This window comes from Rattus rattus, chromosome X (assembly GCF_011064425.1).
Source record: "Rattus rattus isolate New Zealand chromosome X, Rrattus_CSIRO_v1, whole genome shotgun sequence".
NCBI lineage: Eukaryota > Metazoa > Chordata > Mammalia > Rodentia > Muridae > Rattus > Rattus rattus.
In genome coordinates, this window is record NC_046172.1 from 92,831,455 (window position 1) to 92,851,826 (window position 20,372).

Genomic DNA, 20,372 nt, shown 5'->3' on the forward strand with positions numbered 1-20,372 from the left:
ACACACGAGGCATAAACACACAGAGACGAAGCAATTTGAGACCGAAGACACAATGCAAGGCTGAAAGCCTGCCTCCCCTGCCCCTTTTCTCAGCATCATCACATATCTTGAGCAGTATGGAGAAGTCAGTGGAGTCCTAAACTTCAGTCATAGCAGTGGGACTTGCCATGATGTTCATGAATACCCTGAGGCAGACCTAGTGCCTCCTCTGTCCTCCCAGGAATGATGGCAGCAGTTGTCAGCATCCAAACTTCTTCAAGTCTTTCTGGCTCCCCTGCCCCATTCTACGTTTTTTTCTGTCTGTCTTATATATGGCTGACCATTCTGTTCTGACTGGAAAATATTAGTTTGTTATGTTTTTTTATTTATTTATTTATTTATTTATTTATTTATTTTTTATTATATATGCCCCCTTTTCTGGTCCCCGTCACAGAGTCCCTCCCCCACCCCCTCCCATTCACTTATGTTTTCCAGTCATTATTAGGAAGGGACTCTGGTGATGTTTGTTCCTTCAGTTAATCAAAACTTCATATGAAGTCACTGCAGGCTTAGGCACATCTGCTCCCACTCAGGCGCATAATACAGGACCAATTTTAGGTTGAACATTTTATGGATGGATTGGTGTCCCTATTCCTCCACTTGGGGGTCCTGCTAGGCTTAAAGAGGTGACCTCTTCAGGTTCTATGTCCCCACTATTACACATCTCTACTAAGGTCACCAGCACTGACTCCTGGGAGCCTCCCCATCTCAGGTGTCAGGGAGTACCTAGAGATTCCTCCCCACACTCCCACCCCCAGCAGGTACAGATTTCCATTCATTCTCTTGACCCTCTGGGCCTCTCTCCTGTCTCTTCCCATACCTGATCCTGTCCCCCTATTCTGCTCCCCCTCCTACCCAGGTTCTTCCCTCCCATGACTATTTTGTCGCTCTCCCCCCCCCACCTGTCTAAGTGGGATTCACACATCCTTGCTTGGACTCCCTTCTTGTTTAGCTTCTTTGGGTCTATGGGGTGTATCCTGGGTATTCTGTACTTTATAGCTAACATCCACTTATCAGGGAGTACATACCATGCATGTCCTTTTGGGTCTGGGTTACCCCCTCAGGATGATATTTTCTACTTGATTGGATAACATTTAATCTGTGGTTCCTCTCATGAGAAAAGAGCCATTTCTTCTCCATGTATATAGACTGTTCCTTTTTCCTCCCCATGGTATTTCATGAATTTAATAGAAGCATCATTAGTCATTAACTTGCTGCTTCAGTGACAGTACAAATGCCTTACTGTGACAAGCATTGGAACTGGATATTCAAAAACTATTTAATAAAATGAACTGGATGTGGTAGCAAGCTAGAGGCTGGGGCTGGAGGACTGCTGCAATATCAGACCAGTATGGGCAACATAATACAGGACAATCTAGACTACAAGATGAGACCTTATCTCAAAATAAAGGTATTTGACTCGTGGCATTATATGTGTTGTGAGAAAGGGTAAGAGCTTGGAGGGGTGGTTAAAGGAAACACTGATCAGGGACCCCCAACCCAGAAATAAAGCTCATTACGCCTTTGGGGAGAATCAAAATGGAAATGAAGCCTGCTGGCGACAGAAGGCAGAAAGCTACATGAGAAAAGCCAGCTTCAAAGCAATGCAGGCTGGACTGGAAAGATGGCTCAGTGGTTAAGTGTACTCGCTGCTCTTCCAGAGGACCTGAGTTCAGTTCCCAGCAACCACACCAGGCAGCAGGCCATGACCACCTGTAATTTTAGCTCCATCTTCTGTCACTTCCTTGGACACCTGCACAAATGAGTGAATACTATCATGCAGACATATAGATATAAATTTTAAAAACAAAGAGCTCCATGCAATGATGGCCAGGGATCACAGAACCAAAGCGTAGTAACACCTCACAGAAACAGAAGCCAGGAGAAGATGGTTGAAAGCAGAGGGTAATCACTGTTGGCAAAAGGTTCCCAAGAAGCTAAAGGGGAAGGATTATGAATTCCAGTCTAGCCTGGGCTACATAGTGAAATCTTCTTTCAAAACCAAACCCAACAAAAAATGTATCATGTCCACAAATGATTGTGCATGCTTCTAGTGCCGGCACTTGGGAATCTGAAGTATGAGAATTACCAGGATTTCGAGGCTAGCCTGGGCTACATAGCAAAACACTGTCTCAAACAAACAAAATGTAGCAAGTTAAAAGGTGTGTTGAATAGGTCAAACTATGCCCTGTAAGCTGACTTTAACCCACCACCTGCCTCTATAAATATTTATTATAACACAATCATAGCCATTTGTTTGGTTTACAGATTATCTATGGCTATTTTCATAGCTTGCAATTTCAGTTCCACCACACTGTGGTGGCAGTGCTGTTTCAACAAAACCTGAGTAGCCTGTAAGTGCTAAAATAATTTTACTCTAACCCTAAAAAAATATGCATGAAGTAGGGTATGGTGGTGGAAGGCTGTAGTCCTAGTATTTGGGAGGCTGATGTAGGAGGGTCTCAGTTCAGAAACAAGATTGAATTATGATCCTGTATCAACAATACATACAAATTGACTGGAGACATGGCTCAGAAATTAAGAACTCTGGCTGCTCTTCTAGAAGACACAGGTTTGATTCTCAGTACCCACATGACAGCTTAAAATGAATTCATAACTCCAGTTCTTGGGGATCCAAAGCCTTCTTCTGATCTCCAAGGATACCAGACAAGCACATTGTGCATAGATACCCATGCAGGCAAAACAATAAAATGCATAAAATAAAGGAAAGATTTAAATAAATCTATAAATAAAACATAACATACAAACAAGTGCTGATCTCTGGTCTGAATGAACTAGGATATGTTCAACTCAACCTATATATATTGACTCCCTGAGAATTAGCAAGGAAAACTGATCTGATTTCAGGCTCCAGCTGAACTAGTTTGGATTCAGAACTGTTCCTAAGGTGAGAGTAACAGCCAAAGGCAGATGGTTTACTTGTTGCTTGAGTTTTATTGAATGCTCGTGAAGGCCCTTCATGTTTTAAAATATTTATTTATTATACATAAGTACACTGTAGCTGTCTTCAGACACCAGAAGAGGGATCAGATCCCATTACAGATGGTTGTGAGTCACCATGTGGTTGCTGGGATTTGAACTCAGGACCTCTGGAAGAGCAGTCGGTGCTCTTAACCACTGAGCCATCTCTCCAGCTTAGCCCTTAGGAAAGTCCACTAGTAACCCAAAGGTCACATCTCCCCATAGTCCATGGTTCCCTTGTCAGTCAGTCTCCACAAATTAGTCTCTCACTTCAACTTGTTCCAACTTACCTAAGTGGCATGTTTAAAATGATAGAAGAAATCTGAAGGTTTCTGTTTTGTTTATCATTGTAGGAATCTCTGAAACAGTTAAGCAGGGAACCCAAGGATCAGTCAACAGAGTGTGATAATATTTCCCAAAGTGGATTAAAAACAGCAACATTTGGGACCAGAGAACTACTTCAATAGTAGTGCTTGCCCAGAATACACAAAGTCCTACATTCCATTTCTAGCACTGAAAAAGAAATAACAAGACCTTTCTTGATATGAGATTTTCAGTAAAAATGAATCATTGGGGCCAAATGAATATGGAATACTAAAATTTCCTTTGACATTGCATGGAGTATGATAGTTAATATACCATAGGATCTGTAATTCCCATAACAAAATTATCTACATAGCTTGTTTAACCTACTACCCTTAACTCCAGACCAAGGAAGTTCTTTTAAGAGGCACCAATATACAGCAGGGCAGTGGTCATACACACACTTAATCACAGCACTTGGGGGGCATAGAGGTAGGTGGATTTATGAGTTCAAGGCCAGCCTGGTCTACACTGTAAGTTCCAGGACAGCCAGTGTTACACAGAGAAGGGAGGGAGGGGAGGAGGAGGGAGGGAGGGAGGGAGGAGAGAGAGAGGAGAGAGAGGGAGAGAGAGAGAACCAGACAGAAAAGGTTAAGAGGAATGGTTGCTCTTTTAGCAATCCTGAAGAACTCATATAGCAACTCACAACTGACTGTAACAGGATCTGATGCCCTCTTCTGGTATGTAGAAGAAGCATCCATATACACACATAAATATTGTTTATAAAAATATCAATAAACTGGTTCAGTGGTTCATGCACGTACTTACAGCACTTTTAAAATGACGACAGAAGGCGTCTGAGGACAGCCTAGGTTATAAAGTCTCGAACTCAGACTCTGTTGCCTGCCTTTGGATCTCTTCGCCCTAGCTGGGCTGCCTTGTCTGACCTCAGTAGGAGAGAATGTGCTTAGTCCTGATGAGAACTGATGTGCCAGGGTGGGTTTGTACTGAGCAGGGGCCTCCCCTTCTTCATAGAAAGGGGAGGGGGTGCTGCAATCAGGATGTAAAGTGAATAAATTAAATAATGAATGAAAAAAAGAGGCAAAAAGTAAAGTAAATTCGAGGCTAACCAGAGCTACAGAGTTGAGAATTCTGTGTCAAAACAAAACAAAACAGAAACAAAGAAACAAACAAAAACAGTGGCCATTTCCAGGCCACTTTGGAATGTCCAAGCAGGGCTTACCAGAACAGTTTTGTCCCTAAAGTCACAGGACTCCATTCTATGGAGTGTGTATCCAGGGAACTCATTTGGATGTTGTCAGGACATATGGAGAAGAGCAAAGGAGACTTCATGCAGCCAAGGTGCTTACATTCAAGGATATTCCAGGCCATCCCTCAGCCTAGCCTAGATTCGCAGTTTCACCCCCACTCTCCCAGCTGGCCCACACATCTGCTGAGCTCTGACAAATGCAAAAAGAGCCACAGAGCAGTCACATGATGTTACATAATTTTAGTCTTTTTCAGTAAAGGTGGCTCATTAAATGCTCAAGGAAAGGTTTATTTAATGCCAATACTACAAAGGAATGTCCACGTCAGAGGAAACTGCCTGGCCATGGACCTCAAGTAGGTTGGGAATGTATGGTTTGGGTAACTAGAACTACTGACTTTTCTTTGTTCCTCTCCTCCCAGAAATGTCTCCCTTCTACCTTCTCATGTCTTTATGTTTTGAACCATCTCTTCCACAGCCTCTGGTGCTGTTGATGGAGTGGCCTGAAGCCACCAACTTTGCCTGCCTGATTGCGGGGTACTGCCGCCTTCTGCTGGATTCCAGGAAGATGATCTTCTCCAGGCCTGCCAGCCAGCCTCTTCCGCCGCCAATGATAAAGGCAGGTAGGGCTCAGCCTCGGTTTTTGGTGTTTCTGAGGCCCTCTGGACTCTGAAGTCATAGAGGAAGGGGTTCTACCACCCTAGTTCATAGTCTGTGCGAGCAGCCAGAACTGTGACATACACCCTATGGACACACCTCACTGGCGAGCACGTATAGCATCCACATGCCCCTGTTCCACAAAGGATGCCTATGAGAACACGCTACAGTTGAGTCAGTGGATGTATGTAAGATGAAAGTAACAATCACGTGATAGAGCCAATTAAAGAATTGCATTGTCCACGTATGATAGCACATACTTGTAATGGCACATGCTTACAATGCCAGCTACCAAGGAGGTAGCAGCAGAAAGAGTTCAAGGTCAGCCAAGGCTACATTTTTTTTTAAAAAAAAAAAAAGCTTTTCTTGAAAAGGATTATATTGATTCTAAGGCAGAGCTTTGGTGGTCTAGGAGAGATTTCTGCCTGTTCTGGCTTTGTTGAAGTAAGGTTGAAAATGAAAATAAGACTTCCTTTTTTGTTCATCACATGCAGGATTGGCAGAGGGTCTGAAATTTGACTCTCACTGAAGGCTAGGGGTGAGGGAGACTGGGCATGCCCAAAAGAAAGCCTGAATATAAACGGGAGAGGCCAGTAAAGAGCAAATGCAGCCGTGAAGCAAATGGCTTCCCAGTTAGTCTATGTAGTGTGACTACTCAAAAGCATTCTGGTGATGCTACAAACCAGACACCTTCAGGGGAAGCTGTCTAGCCTAGGTGCTCCTGCCCTAAGGGTGCAGATGATGATGACAGAGAACTGTATCCTTCATGTGGTAGTTCTCAGGCTCAACTACGCACAGGAAGTCTCTCTAACCCCAAGCATCACACACCGAATGGGAGCAGCACCCAGGATTTACCCTTGTCATAAACTGAACACTTAACCCACGTGCCCCTTGCCACTTGACAACATTATTAGACCCATGCTAGACTTTCTTGGCTTCGGGTCACTCTATCTGATGGAGACTATGGTATCTATGTCATCATCATCTGCACCCTCAGGGCAGGAGCACCTAGGCTGGACAGCTTCCCTGAAGGTCTCGTGTTTGTAGCATCACCAGAAACACATTCCTGGCAGATGACACAGCCCTCAGAAAGCTGAGTAACACCCACTTTAAGCAGTGTTCTTTATCAGGAACGAGTCAATCACATGCACAGCAGGCCCAACTTTTGACCTCCCAACACTGTTCTCAGCAATTGAATGGCAGTTCATCCTATGCAGATTTGAGAAAGGATTGGTGGTCCCAAAGGAAGGGTTGGCCACAGAGTAGATGAAAGGAACTGAATTGGAACAGGAAGACACTAGGGGGTGAGAGTTCGCCTGGCTCCAGATGACTAACTCAAAGACGCAGCTGTGCTTTGCAAACTTACAGATGGTCAAATGTTAGAAAAACCTGTATTAGCATTCTCAGTGTCACCTGTGATCTTCTGGCTAATCACATCTAAGTAAACTGTACCTCTTACTGGGTTGTGGGGGGCTGCGGTGGGGGGGGAGTAAAAGGCAGAAGGATGAACCTGGAGCTGGTCAAGGAAAGAGCAGGTGAAACAGTGAGAGCTATTTGGGAGTCCATTTTGAGAGAGCAGTAGGCATTGTGTAGTCCCACTCTGTGGGACAATTATCGGCCATGCCAGCAGCATCCTAGCCAATGCTGGTTGCAAGTATCCTCCTTACTGTGGAGATTGTGGCACGGAGCCCAAGACATGGGTTGCGTGTGTTCCTGAGGCCTCACTTAATGCCTTCCATTTAGCCCCCCTGTTGCTTTTTCAAAGTTAGGTCTGCTTTATTATATTCTCTTGAAGCTAGGCATGACTTTCACAACCCGTTTCCAAGGCTCCAGGCCCCAAGAGGCTCCTTACACACCTGCAGAGTGGCAGAAGCTAGCAAATGGGTCTCTGTCTCCATTTAGGAGCCAAATGGACCACTGTAGTGTCACTGCCGATCACACCTGCTTCTTAACGTGGAAACAATCGATCGGCTTGGAGGCAGAAGCTACTAGAAAAATGATCTGTTTCTCTTTCCTCTTCTGAGTTTGATACTGCCTCTATAGAGGCTGATTATATAGGTGTTGGGGGGGTGGCCTTCTGAACTGCTGGGTACCAGGTTGATAGCAGCCCATGACAGAATGCTCTTGCTGTGTAAGGTAACCAACCCTCCTGGCTTGGCTCAAATTCAGCAAAGTGCTGGGCTGATAAACACATCTGTTCTTGTGCCCCCTAAGAATAGAAGAGTGCCGTTGAAGAGGCTTCAGCCCAAGCCGTAGTGGATTACCTGTCCCTTCCCACTTTTGATCACCATCCAAAGCTGAGACGACATTCCTCCATCACATCTCACTTTCATTCTAGAACAGGAGCTCCAGTCCTTTAGCTAAAGCCATAGTAGACAGGCATCTAGCCATCCTGGTGGCACAGGCATATAAATCCCAGCTTCTTGGACAGTAGAGGCACAAAGGTTGAAGGTTCAAAGTCTGCCTTAACACCAGGGCTATAGAGAAAAGGGGTGTCTCACATCTTCAGCCGAGTTTTTCCCAGGGACCAAAGCCACAATCCACTCCAGCCATAGTCTCCATGGAAAGGAAGAAGACATCTGGTCAGGGCTATATTTTTTGCCTCATGGAAGCTGTTGCCTGGTAGCCCAGCTCAGTGCTCAGCTTATCAGGCCAAAGCAATGCTGTTAAACCAGCAACAATGGAAGGGCACCATGTCTTGCAAACCTGGAAAACAGGAGAATGGGGGTGGGAGTGGGGAAGGGAACCTTGCCCTCACAGTGCTTCACCAAAGCAAGTATTTTACTTTATTTACTAAACAGATGTTTCTCAAGGACCCATCATGACAGATACTGGCAATTCAGCTGGGCATAACAGTTATGATTCTTTTGGTGGTTGCCTTCACATAGCTTATAGTCTAGTAGGGGAAATATGGACAGATAATTCCTCGATGATGCCAGTATAGTAAAGCAGCATGTCATTAACACGGAGAAAGTGCATCAGTCATAATAGCACCTGTATTCGAGAAGCAAACATACCCTGAGGTAGCAAAAAATCCAGAGGCAGGACCAGCAAGATGGTTCAGTAAGTACAGGTAACATGCCACCAAGGTTGATAACTGAACTCAAACCCCCAAGACCCACAAAGTGGAAGGAGAGAGCCAACCCCCACCATGCAGATATATGGTCATCCATATAACTACATGAATGCACACATGTATGTACAAAGACAGACAGGCAGACAGGCAGACACACACCCACACACTGAATAAATAGTAGAAAGAAATAAGAACAGGAAAAGAAGACAGCAAGAAGGATCCAGTAGCAGCTGCAATTTCTCCCCAGCCATGAGCTCCCTGTATCTGCTGACCCCATTTACGACCTCAGTTAGAGAAACTATACATAGTCTACCATGTTTAGGAACAGTTTACTGTACTGAACAGAATATTCTTATTTTATATACATATATACATATGTATATATGTATATGCAGACTTTGCCAGTTTTCATGTACATACAAGCTAGCAAGCTAAGTGCAGTGATTCATGTCTGTAATCACAGCACCTAGGAGGCTGATGTAGGAGGATTACACATTCAAGACCAGCATAGAATACAAAATGAGATCCTGCCCCATCCCCCAAAAACACCCAGCAACAAGTTAGACTGAGCATAGCATTCTTTCTTTTTTATAATTCAGAAAGATCAGGAGGTCCTCACCGGGCCTCTATATCATGATCATGACCAATTAACAAAACACTATAAAAATATACCAGGGTTATTCATGTTATAGCATATAGAAATACTGTTTCTTTTAATTACCATATAATATGCTACTGTATAGAATACATATTATTTATCAGTTCATCAGGTGACAGACATTTGAGTTTGTTTTTACCTTTTAGCTTATTATGAATAATGATGGTAAACATTCATATCCCATTTTTGTTAGATTTTTTGTTTCTTTTCATTATAAGCCTAGGTGTAGAGCAGTCAAATGATAATTATGTTGAATTTTTAGAGGAACTGCCTATTTTCTAAACTGACTCCACCATTTTATATATTCCTTCCATCAATAGTGGAGAAGTATAGCTTCATCGGTATTTGTTATTACCTGTCTTGTTACATCCATCATAGTGGGTAGAAGAGGGATCTCCTGATGTTTAGTCACAGTTCATGAATGGCCAATGATATTGAACATCTTTCATGTGCTCATTGACCTTTTGTATATCTTCTTTAGTGAAATACCCATTCAAATCCATTTTTAAGCTGGACCATTTACCCATAAACATGATACTTTATTTCTGCACATTTAATTCTGTTGCATTGATCTATACACCTATCTTTATACCAATACTACACTATCTTTATTATTACTGCTTTGTAGCAAACTTTGAAATATAAATTATCTTCATTATTTTTTCTTCCTATTCAGGGTTTCTAGTTATTCTGGGTACTTTGAGATTCTATGTGAATTTTATAATGGACTTAGCAATTTTCCACAAAGTCAGCCAGGATTCTGATGTCGATTATGTTGAGCCAATAGATCAGTGTGAGAAATACTGCGATCATAAGTTGTGTGCAGTATGAAGCCTGCTAGTCCACGAACATGGAGTCTTTCCCTTATTTAAGAATCTAATGTATTTCTCAAATGTTTTACAGAATTCAGTATACATGTCTTGCTCTTCTTTTTAAAATTTATACTTAGTGCTTGAAACTCTTTTTGTGTCTATTAAGTCATTTAATTATCCTCTGAACTTTTGAGCTCAGAGTTTCATAGAACCATGAGTTCAAAAATCATTTTCTTATATTGCTGTGAATTTATAAATAATATATTTTAGATTCTAAATGATGGGATACAACATTAATACCCCCACCTAGGAGGCAGAGGCAGGCAGATCTGCATGAATTCAAGGCCAAGGTAGACTACACAGCACATTCCAGGCCAGCCAGTGTTGGATAATGATACACTGTCTCAAAAGAAATTATAGCAGACTATAAAAACTGGCAACAATAATATCATTGTCAATAATTGTGGGATGATGAAGGGGCACAGTAAACACACAGAGGTTTAGGAGTCAGAGAGAAGTGAAATCCTAAATCAAGCAAAAATAGGTATGCATGCCAGTGAGCTCGTCAATTAAGAGAGAGAAGAACCAGGAGTTCAAGACCATCCTCTGCCTTACAGCAAGTTCATGGTTGGCCTAAACTACATAAACAAACACCAAGAGTAGCAAAATCTTCCTCCAATAAAGTCACCTCATGACCTAGGCCAAATTTCCTAACTTGAGTTCTTTGCTCACCTGCAAAGTCTCACGAACCTACCTTCCCTCTCCACTAGCCTTGTAATATCTATGGTTATATGGGTCATGTGTAATATTTAAGAATTTACCAAATACTTTCACATATTTTACTTTTAAAAATTGTTTTTAATGTCAGGTGTGGTGGTTCATACCTTTAACCCCAGCATTTAAAAGGCAGAGGCAGGGGGATCTCTGAGTTTGAGGCCAGTTTGGACTATTTAGTGAGGTCCAGGACAGCCAAGGACATGTACAAAGACCCCATCTCAAACACACACACACACACACACGCACGCACGCACACACATGCATATGCACAAATGGGGGTATAAAAATTTAATTTCCCCATTTGAGAACAGTCTTATATATTGTAAAATGAACTTGACTTGCTCTAGATAGCCAAAGATAACAGGATGACTTTGAACTCCTGATCCTTTTGCCTCTTATCTGCCAACTTCTGGGATTTCAAGCATGTGTCACCTTAACTATTTTCTTTTTCTTTCTTTCTTCTTTTTTGTTAAAAATTTATTTTATTTATTTTGTGTACATAAGTACACTGTAGCTGTCTTCAGACTCACCAGAAGAAGGCATCAGATCTCATTACAGATGGTTGTGAGCCACCATGTGGTTGCTGGGAATTGAACTCAGGACCTCTGGAAGAGCAGTCAGTGCTCTTAACAGCTGAGCAATCTCTCCAGCCCCTATCTGTTTCTTTTCAATGTGATGCCAGCAATCAAACCCAGAGTTTCATACATGCAAAGCGATTGCCTACCATCTACATCCTAAGCCCATCTGTAACTGCAGTTTCAGGGGATCTAATACCTCTTCTGACCTCCATGGACACCAGGCACTCAAATGATACACAGGCACATATGCAGGCAAGCACCCATACACTTAAAATAAAAGTAAAAATTTTAAATAATTTTTCCATGTCAAAACAACTTTGCATGAATGTAGCAAATCCACCACTGTATGTAATTACTAGTATGAAAATCTTTCTATGTGTTTCTGGGTTCCATTTGTTAGGGTTTTGTGTCTATATTTATAGATGTTGCAATCATAAGATAGTTGTCTGTATTTTTTTTATTTTTGCTAGCTGGGCAAGTTGGCACACACCTTTTTTTTTTTTTTAAGATTTATTTATTTAATGTATATGAGCACACTGTTGCTGTCTCCAGGCACACCAGAAGAGGGCACCAGATCCCATTTCAGATGGTTGCGAGCCACCATGTGGTTGCTGGGAATTGAACTCAGGACCCTCTGGAAGAGCCAGTAGTGCTCTTAACCACTGAGCCATCTCCAGGCCCAGTTGTCTGTGGTTATTTTTAAGATTTATTTATTTATTTCAGATAGGGAGCACACTGTTGCTGTCTCCAGCACACCAGAAGGGACATCAGATCCCATTACAGATGGTTGTGAGCCACCATGTGGTTGCTGGGAATTGAACTCAGGTCCTCTGGAAGAGCAGTCGGTGCTCTTAACCACTGAGCCATCTCTCCAGCCCAGTTGTCTGTATTTTTAATGTGGTGTCTTTCCTTTCTCTTTTATATTAAGATAATACTGGCCACCGAATGAACTGAAATGTATTCTTGTCTCTTTGTTTTGAAAACAGTGCCTTGCTATAGCCAAGACTGCCCTGTCCTCTGGTTCATGGTGATCTTCCTGCCTCAATCTCTGAAATTCTGGGAGCTAAAAGCAAGAGGGTCAGGAGTTCAAGGCCAGTTTCAGAACATAGTGAATTAGAGGGTAGCCTAGGCTATAAGACACCCTGTCTCAAATAAAAAGGTAGAGTATTAGAGTCAGACATAGCGTTACATACTTGCAACCCCAACACTTAGAAAACAGGCTGGAGGATCACCATAAGTTTATGTCCATCTTGACATACCTTATTAATTCCAAGCTAGCCAGGGCAATATGGTCAGGTTATGTCTTCAAGAAAGTGGTATACTTAAGGATCTAACCATGGTTGAATTGCATATACTTCTTTCAATTCAGACTGGTGTTTTACGTCATGTATCTGGAACTCAGTTGCTGGGTGCCAGTGCTGTGGTTTTTGTCCTAGCCCTAAGTGCTAGTGAAAAGTAACACTGACACATTGATCTAGCCTTGTCAAACTGGAGGTTGAAAGCATTTAAAGTCTTGTTTTCCAATATCTTGGCCACCATGGTTTCTCCAACATAGACTCAATCCCAGGGGCCACCTACAACCCATATGACCTTAAGGAAATCATATAACTATTTATGTCTGTTTCTTTAAATAGGGATACTGATACCTGTCCACATACTGATACTATTTTGCAAATACTGGTTTGTGAAAATAGAATGGGATTATATGGAATTTATCCTGGCTGTTTTTGTTGTTATTTTGTTTGTTGTGTTTGTTTGAAGCATGGTCACTTGAATCTCAGGCTGGCTTCAAACTCACTCTGTAGCTGAGAACTACCTTGAACCCCCAAGCATTCTGTCTACACTTTCACCAGAGCTGGGATTACAGGCACAGGCTCCCATGCCCAGCTTTGTGCTGGCTTTTGGTCTGTCTGCTAATAGCAGATCAAACTGGCATTGTCTGAGTATAATCTCACAGATGATATGAGATGAGCTTCCAAGGAAGCTGAAATTTGCTGTAGTCAGGGCTCAGATGTACACATCCACTATCAAGAGCTGTTGATAGGAGCGTTTTGCCACCCGTATGGATACAGGGACGGCAGCCGGCTTTGAGGAGTCATAAGAATCATGTCCCATGCTCATTCCCTATAGCACATCCACCATATCTCTTGTACACACTACACATTCAGATGCCTAAAATTTGCCCAGCAGGTAACTCTCCTTTTAGAAACGCTGTGCTCCTGGCAATAAGCAGTTTTGAAATGTAAACTCTCGGGAATTGTACTAGCTGGGTTGGGGTTTTGTCTGTTTAATTTTGATTTTCGTCAGTCCATTTTTTGAGACCCGGGCTCAAACTATAGCCCAGGCTGGAGTCTAAGGTGTAGCTTAGGCTAGCTTCAAACACCTTCAGTCCTTCTCCATGTGTTCTAAGTGTGAGCCACTACGCTCGGCTTCACGAGCCAGTTTAACACCTTCTTGGTGAACACAGTCATTTCTCATATCAAGTTCTTGGACTAGAAGAGATCCAAGGTAACATAGGAGCTCCAGAGTACTGGCCACAAAGGCGTGGGGACAATGACAGAAACAGGAAGAAACAAAGTAGCACAAGACAAACCTCATCAGACCATGCTTTCCCCTTTTCAGAGGTGATAAGGCTTTTGCATCTCTGGCCATCACATTCTATTCACTCTGCTTGCAGTTTCAGCCGTGGAATGGTTCATTGGCTCCCCTCCCCCTAATTTCTAGCACCCAGGAAAAGCTCTCTCTTGGTATCTGTCTCCCAGTCACATTGCCTATGGGCCAGAGATGCCAAAGGGGCTTTGCTCCAGTCCTCAGCAGCAGGTTTACCTGTGCATTCTGTTTTTGGGTTTAGATCACATGCACAGTGTCCACCGCCCTGTCACTGGGGGCCACCTGGGGAAAAAGGAGAGTAGTTATGTGGGCAGCATGGGCACCAGCCCTAGGAAGTCGAGCCGATGCACGACCCCACCTGCCGACTCTGAGCTTGTCAGCTTCTGCTACCTCCACATGCGGGAACAAAGGAAGGAGCAAGAAAGCAGGACAGATGTCAATGAGAACCTAATCTTCTTTGAAGAAACCAGGGCCCGGACCAAATCTGACCCCACATCCAAAAGCTCTGGCCAAGGTTACGAGGTGATTCCTGATGACTTTGATGCAGCCAGCCTAGACCATGAGCCTTGTGCCAGCAGGGCCAGGTCTTATACTTTGGACAATTCTCTTGGGGCGGAAGCCCTGAATTTCTACTGTGGCTCTTGCAAAGTCAAACTCCAGGAGCAGATGGGGCCTCGCAAAGGTGGGAGGCCTGGTTCTTCTCGGGACAACATGGTAGACTTAATGTCCCTCCCACCACCAGGAAGTGAGGAAGAGGAGGAAGAGGAAGATGAGACAACTTCTCTGTTGCCTGCCATCGCTGCTCCACCCCCTGGTTTCCGAGACAACAGCTCTGATGAGGATGATCCCAAGCGCAGAGCTGTTCAAAGTCAGGAGCAAGGACGTCACCTGCGTGGACTTCTGTATGATGAGATTCCTGTAACACTGATTGACAGTGTACAGACTCGGACAGTACGAGATCATGCCCAGGAGCTGGATGATGCTCTCGTGTCTACTCTGCAGGCTCTGGAGGCCCTGGCTGCTTCAGAGGATGGACCCCATCCCCCACCCCCACAGACTGCAGGTAATAGCCCATTCCTCCTCCTTCTCGCCCTCTTCCTTCTTCTCCTCCAGGAATGTCCACTAGGCGGCACTGCTTCATTTCAAGCAGTTGCTACAGTGACTGCTATATCAAAGGCAATAACTGGGCAGCAATAGATCACAGTAAGGCTCAGGAACAAGGAAGCTGTGCAGCAAAGATGTGATTCGTCTGTAGTTAGAGCTCTATTCCTCATAATTCCATACCTCTGGACAGTTCTTGCAGATGAAATCCAAGGATTTGGAGCCGTAACATAAATCAAGGTCAGGATTGAGGAATAGGAATATAGAAGAGACATGGAAATAGACAAAGAATCTCAGCTCCAAAAAGCCAACTAACTTCCAAAATGGCCTGTGATCAGGACAGCCATGGGCCATCTCTACTCGGAGCTGGGGTCTTTAGGCTATCTGAGAACATAAACTCATTTTTAAATAATTTTTAAAATTTATTTATGTATGAGTGCTATCTGTATATACACGTGCAGGCCAGAAGAGGGCATCAGATCCCTTTTATAGGTGTCATAAGCCACCATGTGGTTGCTGGGAATTGAACTCAGAACCTCTGGAAGAGCAGCCAGTGCTCTTAACCAGTCCCAAACATAAACTCTTGGGCAGATACACCAGAGTCCTTCACTCACAGGCAGTGGAACTCATGGCAAGACACGCTTTTCTGTGGGTCACTGTTGTCATCGAAAACTGGTCTTATAACAGTACTCACATCACACAGCATGAAGATTAAATGACATCACTCAGCCAAAATACTTAAGCACTACCTCACACACAGCGAAAGCCCAGTAATCAGTAATTCTCTTACCTGTTAATTAATAGAACCATGCAATATGCTTGCTATTCTCTATTATAGAGGCATGAAAATCCATCTTCTGAAAGGCACAACATGTACCCCCCCACACACACACACACAAAACAACAACAACAACAATAATGACAAAAATCAAAAAGAAGCACAAGGAATATTTGCAAGCATGTGAGTCCGGGTCAAGGATAGAGCAAGAAAAGGGACTGGGTTCAAAGGAAGCCTGTCTTTTCTATACCAAAGGGATGCCTTCTCATCGGGCAACCCCCGTATGTCTGCCCCCTACCCAGGCTGGCATCTGTCTTCTCTCATCATCTGGTGCTCCAGTACTGATTGTTTTCACATCCAAGGCCCGAGTGGCTGCCAGAGAGAGAAGAGGCGCAGCTAAATAGCCTCAGCTGCAAGGGCTGGCCAGATGAGGAGAAACAGAACAGCACCTCTTTTTGCCAGCTCTCTTCAGGACAATTAACAGAAATTTCCTAGCTGTTGAATCTAAAAATGGTGTTGATTGGCATGCTGTTTTACATGTTAATTTCCCACCAAAACAGCCCAGATCTTCTTTTCTGGTATTCCTTTTTGGATTCAACCTTTCCACCCCCTTCTCACATCTTTTGTTCCTTTTTTTGTGCTCTTGGCTTCTCCTCCTTTTTTGACTACTTTTGCCCAGCTTTGAAATACCGCCGCTACCTAACATTTCTCCCTGAACACTCTAGATACATTGGAGAAGACGTTGATGTCGTAACAAGCCCCACTCTTGTTCTTCCAGGTCTGATTGTGCTGGCCACAATCACTCCTGAGTCATCACTGGACTCGGGCCATGAAACCAACTCGTCAGAGCTCACAGATATGTCCGAGATGATGTCGGCCATGAAGCAGCACCAAAACACCACCTACTTCCTGGCCCAGCACCTCAACAAGGACAGCCTCCTGGCCCGAAAGGACCTGCCCTTCAGGATCCAGGGCTGTGCAGCTCAGGCTGTTCTCACCGCCCCGTATGCTCTCGGGCCCCCAGATCCCAACCCGTCCCTCCAGCCAGCTGTCACTGGCCAGAGTCCTGCCCCTGCTGGCGCTCGCAGAAAGATACCTCAGTCAGAAGCCCAGGTGCAGGGAGACAGAACATACTCCTTGGCAGTGCACCGAGCGCTGTCCCCACAGCTTAGTGAGCAGAAAAATCTGAGCCTGCTTCCTCCAGTTCCTGAGGACAGAGGGCCAGGCCACAGTAGGGCTGGCCTAGAGATGTCACTGAGGTCAGCCACACCATCCCTCAGTGAAGAGCAGGTCTCAGAGCTTAGGGAAAACCTGCCCAAGGAAGTCAGGTTGAGCCCTAAGCTTATCCTGGACCCAAAAGGCAGTGTGACCCCAGCCATAATCTCAGCTGCCCTACAGCAGGTGGTACACAGTAAAAGTCTAGCCACTCCTGGCACAGCCTTGGCAACACCCTCCAATAGGGGGGAGAGAAGGCTAGAGGCTAGCATGGTGAGGCCTGAGGTCACCATGGGCAGGCCAGAAGTTAGCAGCAGTGCCAGCAAGAATCTGAAGTTTAAAATGAGCCCTGGTGCTCTGGAGACCACACGAAATTCTCAGCAGCAGCTGGGCCCAGAGGTCTCTGCCAGCCCCAGAGCATCTACAGGCAGCAGGGCTGATAACCTCCACCTTTCCCTACAAGAGGACAGGGTTCCTGTTCAAAGTTTCCCTCCTAAGAGCTATCTATCCAGAGTGAGTCGAGACTCCGTGGGCAAGCAAGCTACTGGAGATGTGGCAGGCAAGGGTGGGCCAGAGGGTGCTAAGCCTCCCCCAAACAAGCAGAGCACAGTCTCTGGCCAGGGGGAGAAAGGGCAGCTGGAGAGCATATCTAAAAGCAGCAAGCTTGAAGAAGCCAGCCTGCTTCCCCGAGCTGGCTATCCCATGGCTCTGCAGAGCCCAAGCTGCCAGTCCCGAAGCCACAGCCCTAGCTGCCAGCCCCGTGGGCCGAGCCCCAGCAGCCAGTCCAGAGGCCAGAGCCCCAGCTGCCAACCTAGAAGCCAGAGCCCACTCAGGCCTCTGGCCACCAGCCGGCAGGTTAGCACCATGCCCTCGAGAAAGCTTGAAACGACCCTGGATGGAGCCCACTCGGCCTCTGAAGGCCCCACAAAGCCCAAGTCATCCCGAGGTCCTTTCAGACTACGCAACTTATTTTCTGCCACCTTCCCTACCCGCCAGAAGAAAGAGACAGATGTTTACAGGCTCAGCTGCAGAAGGTAAACAGTATGAATTGGAGTTCTTTGAGGAACTTCTAAAGCCTGAAAAGCCAGGGGGAACTTCCAGGCACAGAGTTCCTGCAACCTCCAGCACCTGGCCGCTGCAGCTGCCAGCTCCGCAGTAGCCCCGTGCAGCAGGGACCAGGGATGTCTCGCGAACAGAGACGCAGCTGTGACTGCAAGCGTATCTGCCGAGGGGGACGGCCACAGGCTGCCCAGACCCCTGCACCTGGCCTCCGGGAGAGAGAGAGGGTCGCCCCTACCCAGAGGCAGCCAGAGGCTGGCCCAGGCTTGAGCCTTAATAGTCCCATCAACATCCAACGCATCCGCTCCACCAGTCTGGAGTCCCGTGAGTGCCGGTCAGACCCTGAAAGTGGGGTTTCGTGCCTGACCACGTGTGCCTCAGGGGGTGAATGTTTGGGAGATCCCAACTACAGGAAACTGATGCGCCACTACAGTATCAGTGAGCTGGACCAGGGTGACACGGTGTCGCTGACCTCTGATGTCTACCCACACCCACCCCTGGGAATGCTGCCAAGAGAGGTCAAGGAGATAGAGTCAGGCTTCCCACTAGGTTTGGGTCCAAAAGTCAAGTGTGCAGAGTCACCAACTCTAGGAGAGCCCTCCTACGTCCAAGTGGCCCCTGAGAGCAAAGGCCCCAGACAAATGGCTGTGTTTTCACTCCCAGAGGAGGTGTACCGGAGGCCAGCTGATCTGGATGAGGACAGTGAAAGTAGCAAGTGCTGTTCCATCCGCTACTGCTTCTACTACCGCAAGTGCGACATGGCAGATGATGCCAGCGATGGCAAAGATGAGCTCTCCTACTCCATCCCCATGAAGATCCTGCCTGGCATGAAGTTGGATGAGCAGGTGGTGCCTGTGGTGAGCAGAACCCTGCAGGTACTGGATGCTGCCACCTGCAGCAGCAGCCCTGAGGCCCCTCACACCCAGGAGATCGACCTTCGGGTATCCACCTTTGAGGGGAGCCTGGCTAAGATCAATGCCCTGCGGGCCCATGCCTACGGCCTCCCTGATGGCTTCCTGGCTGCCCGTCTGGATACCAATGAGCTGCTAACAGTCTTGCGGCAGTGTGTGGCCAGCCCCGAGGCTCGTGCTCCCAAGCCGTACGTCTCTCAGATTTCCGAGTACAAGCTAGAGCTAGCTCTCAAGTTCAAGGAGCTCCGGGCCTCCTGCCGCCGGGTAGCCAATGTGGACAAGAGTCCGACTCATATGCTGGCCGCCATTACAGGCAGTTTCCAGGTGCTGAGCAGCCTCATTGAGACCTTTGTGCGGCTAGTGTTCATCGTGCGCTCTGAGGCCCAGCGCCAGGAGCTGCTGGCCAAAGTAGAAGAGGTAGTGAGGAATTACACCTTCCTGCTGCGTGCGCTGAAGAGTCCACAGCCCGGAACCTTAACCAGCAGCAGCAACAGCAGCAGCAGCAACAACAGCAGCAGCAGCAGCAACCGCTGCCACCACCACCGCTGCCAGCAGCCACAGGGCACCCACCGGCTCCCCGTCATCGACTGTTATGAGCACATTCACACGCTCCTTAAAACCCTGATTAAGTAGGCCTTGCCCAGGCTTGTCCCCCCATCCACAGTCCCCGGTTTGAGCTTTGTGGTCTTTGCATCTCGTGGTGAGTGTGTGTTTCTGCTGGGCCAGTCAGGGTCCAAGAGCCTATCAGTCTCCAAGGCTAACCCCTAGACTGGGCTCTTTATTAAGGGCTGCAGGCTTAGCTGCCGCCCTGGGTGTCCTCACCCCTTCTTGGCCTCTGGGCGTCACTGTGAGGGCAAAGGTCCCTTGCCATTACGCCCACCACAGAGCTGTATTTTATCTATCTCTACTCTGGGGCTGATAGGTGACATCAAGTTCACCTCCTGCTCTGAGTTGGGCACCGGGGGAGCCAGGACCTCGAGCTCCTCCTAGCATCTGCTGCCCCAAGGAGGGCAGTAGCAGTAGCGGTAGGCCATAGCGCCAAGGCAAGGAGAGAGGGCGCTCCTTCCAGATGCGCCCACCCACCAGGGGCTCCCTTGTACCTGGCAGGAGCCACCTCAAGGGCCAATGCCCAGGTTGGATATGCGCAGAATACAGCCATGTCCGGCTGTCAGTGGCTGGCTCAACCAGTTGGCAGCCTTGGGAGCCCTTGCCCCCAGGTTCAGTAGCTCCACACCAGCCATCCCCAAAGTGTCCTGCCCCTTACTGATGGGCAGGGCAGCTCAGTCCACTAGGGAGCAAGCCTCTGAGATCACGTGTTTTGGGTAAGGTACCTGGTGAAAATGTCTGCTCTGGGAAGACCCAGCGCAGGTATCAGAGCCTGCCCGGTTCAGTCCAGCCCTGTGCAGGAGCTGTTGTCAGAGGCATGGGCTCCTCTCTCAACATCTCTACCAGATAGACTGTCTTTAGGAGTTCTATGTAGCTATGGATTGGGATGGGGTGGGGAGGGGGGGGGGTGGGGTGTTGATGACTATATCTTAAACTTCTGGAA

General features: G+C 46.3%; 1 protein-coding gene across 1 annotated transcript in view; it reads left to right on the forward strand.

The window, feature by feature from the left end:
• Frmpd3 (FERM and PDZ domain containing 3) overlaps positions 1 to 19,471 on the forward strand; it is a 78,110-nt gene extending 58,639 nt beyond the window's left edge. Inside the window, 7 exon segments of the mRNA XM_032889455.1 lie at positions 5,070 to 5,214; positions 14,001 to 14,822; positions 16,417 to 17,887; positions 17,889 to 17,931; positions 17,933 to 19,268; positions 19,271 to 19,348; positions 19,351 to 19,471. Of these exon segments, the coding sequence (XP_032745346.1) occupies positions 5,070 to 5,214; positions 14,001 to 14,822; positions 16,417 to 17,887; positions 17,889 to 17,931; positions 17,933 to 19,268; positions 19,271 to 19,348; positions 19,351 to 19,448 (3,993 nt within the window). The 3' untranslated portion in view covers positions 19,449 to 19,471.
• The last annotated feature ends 901 nt before the right edge of the window (positions 19,472 to 20,372 follow it).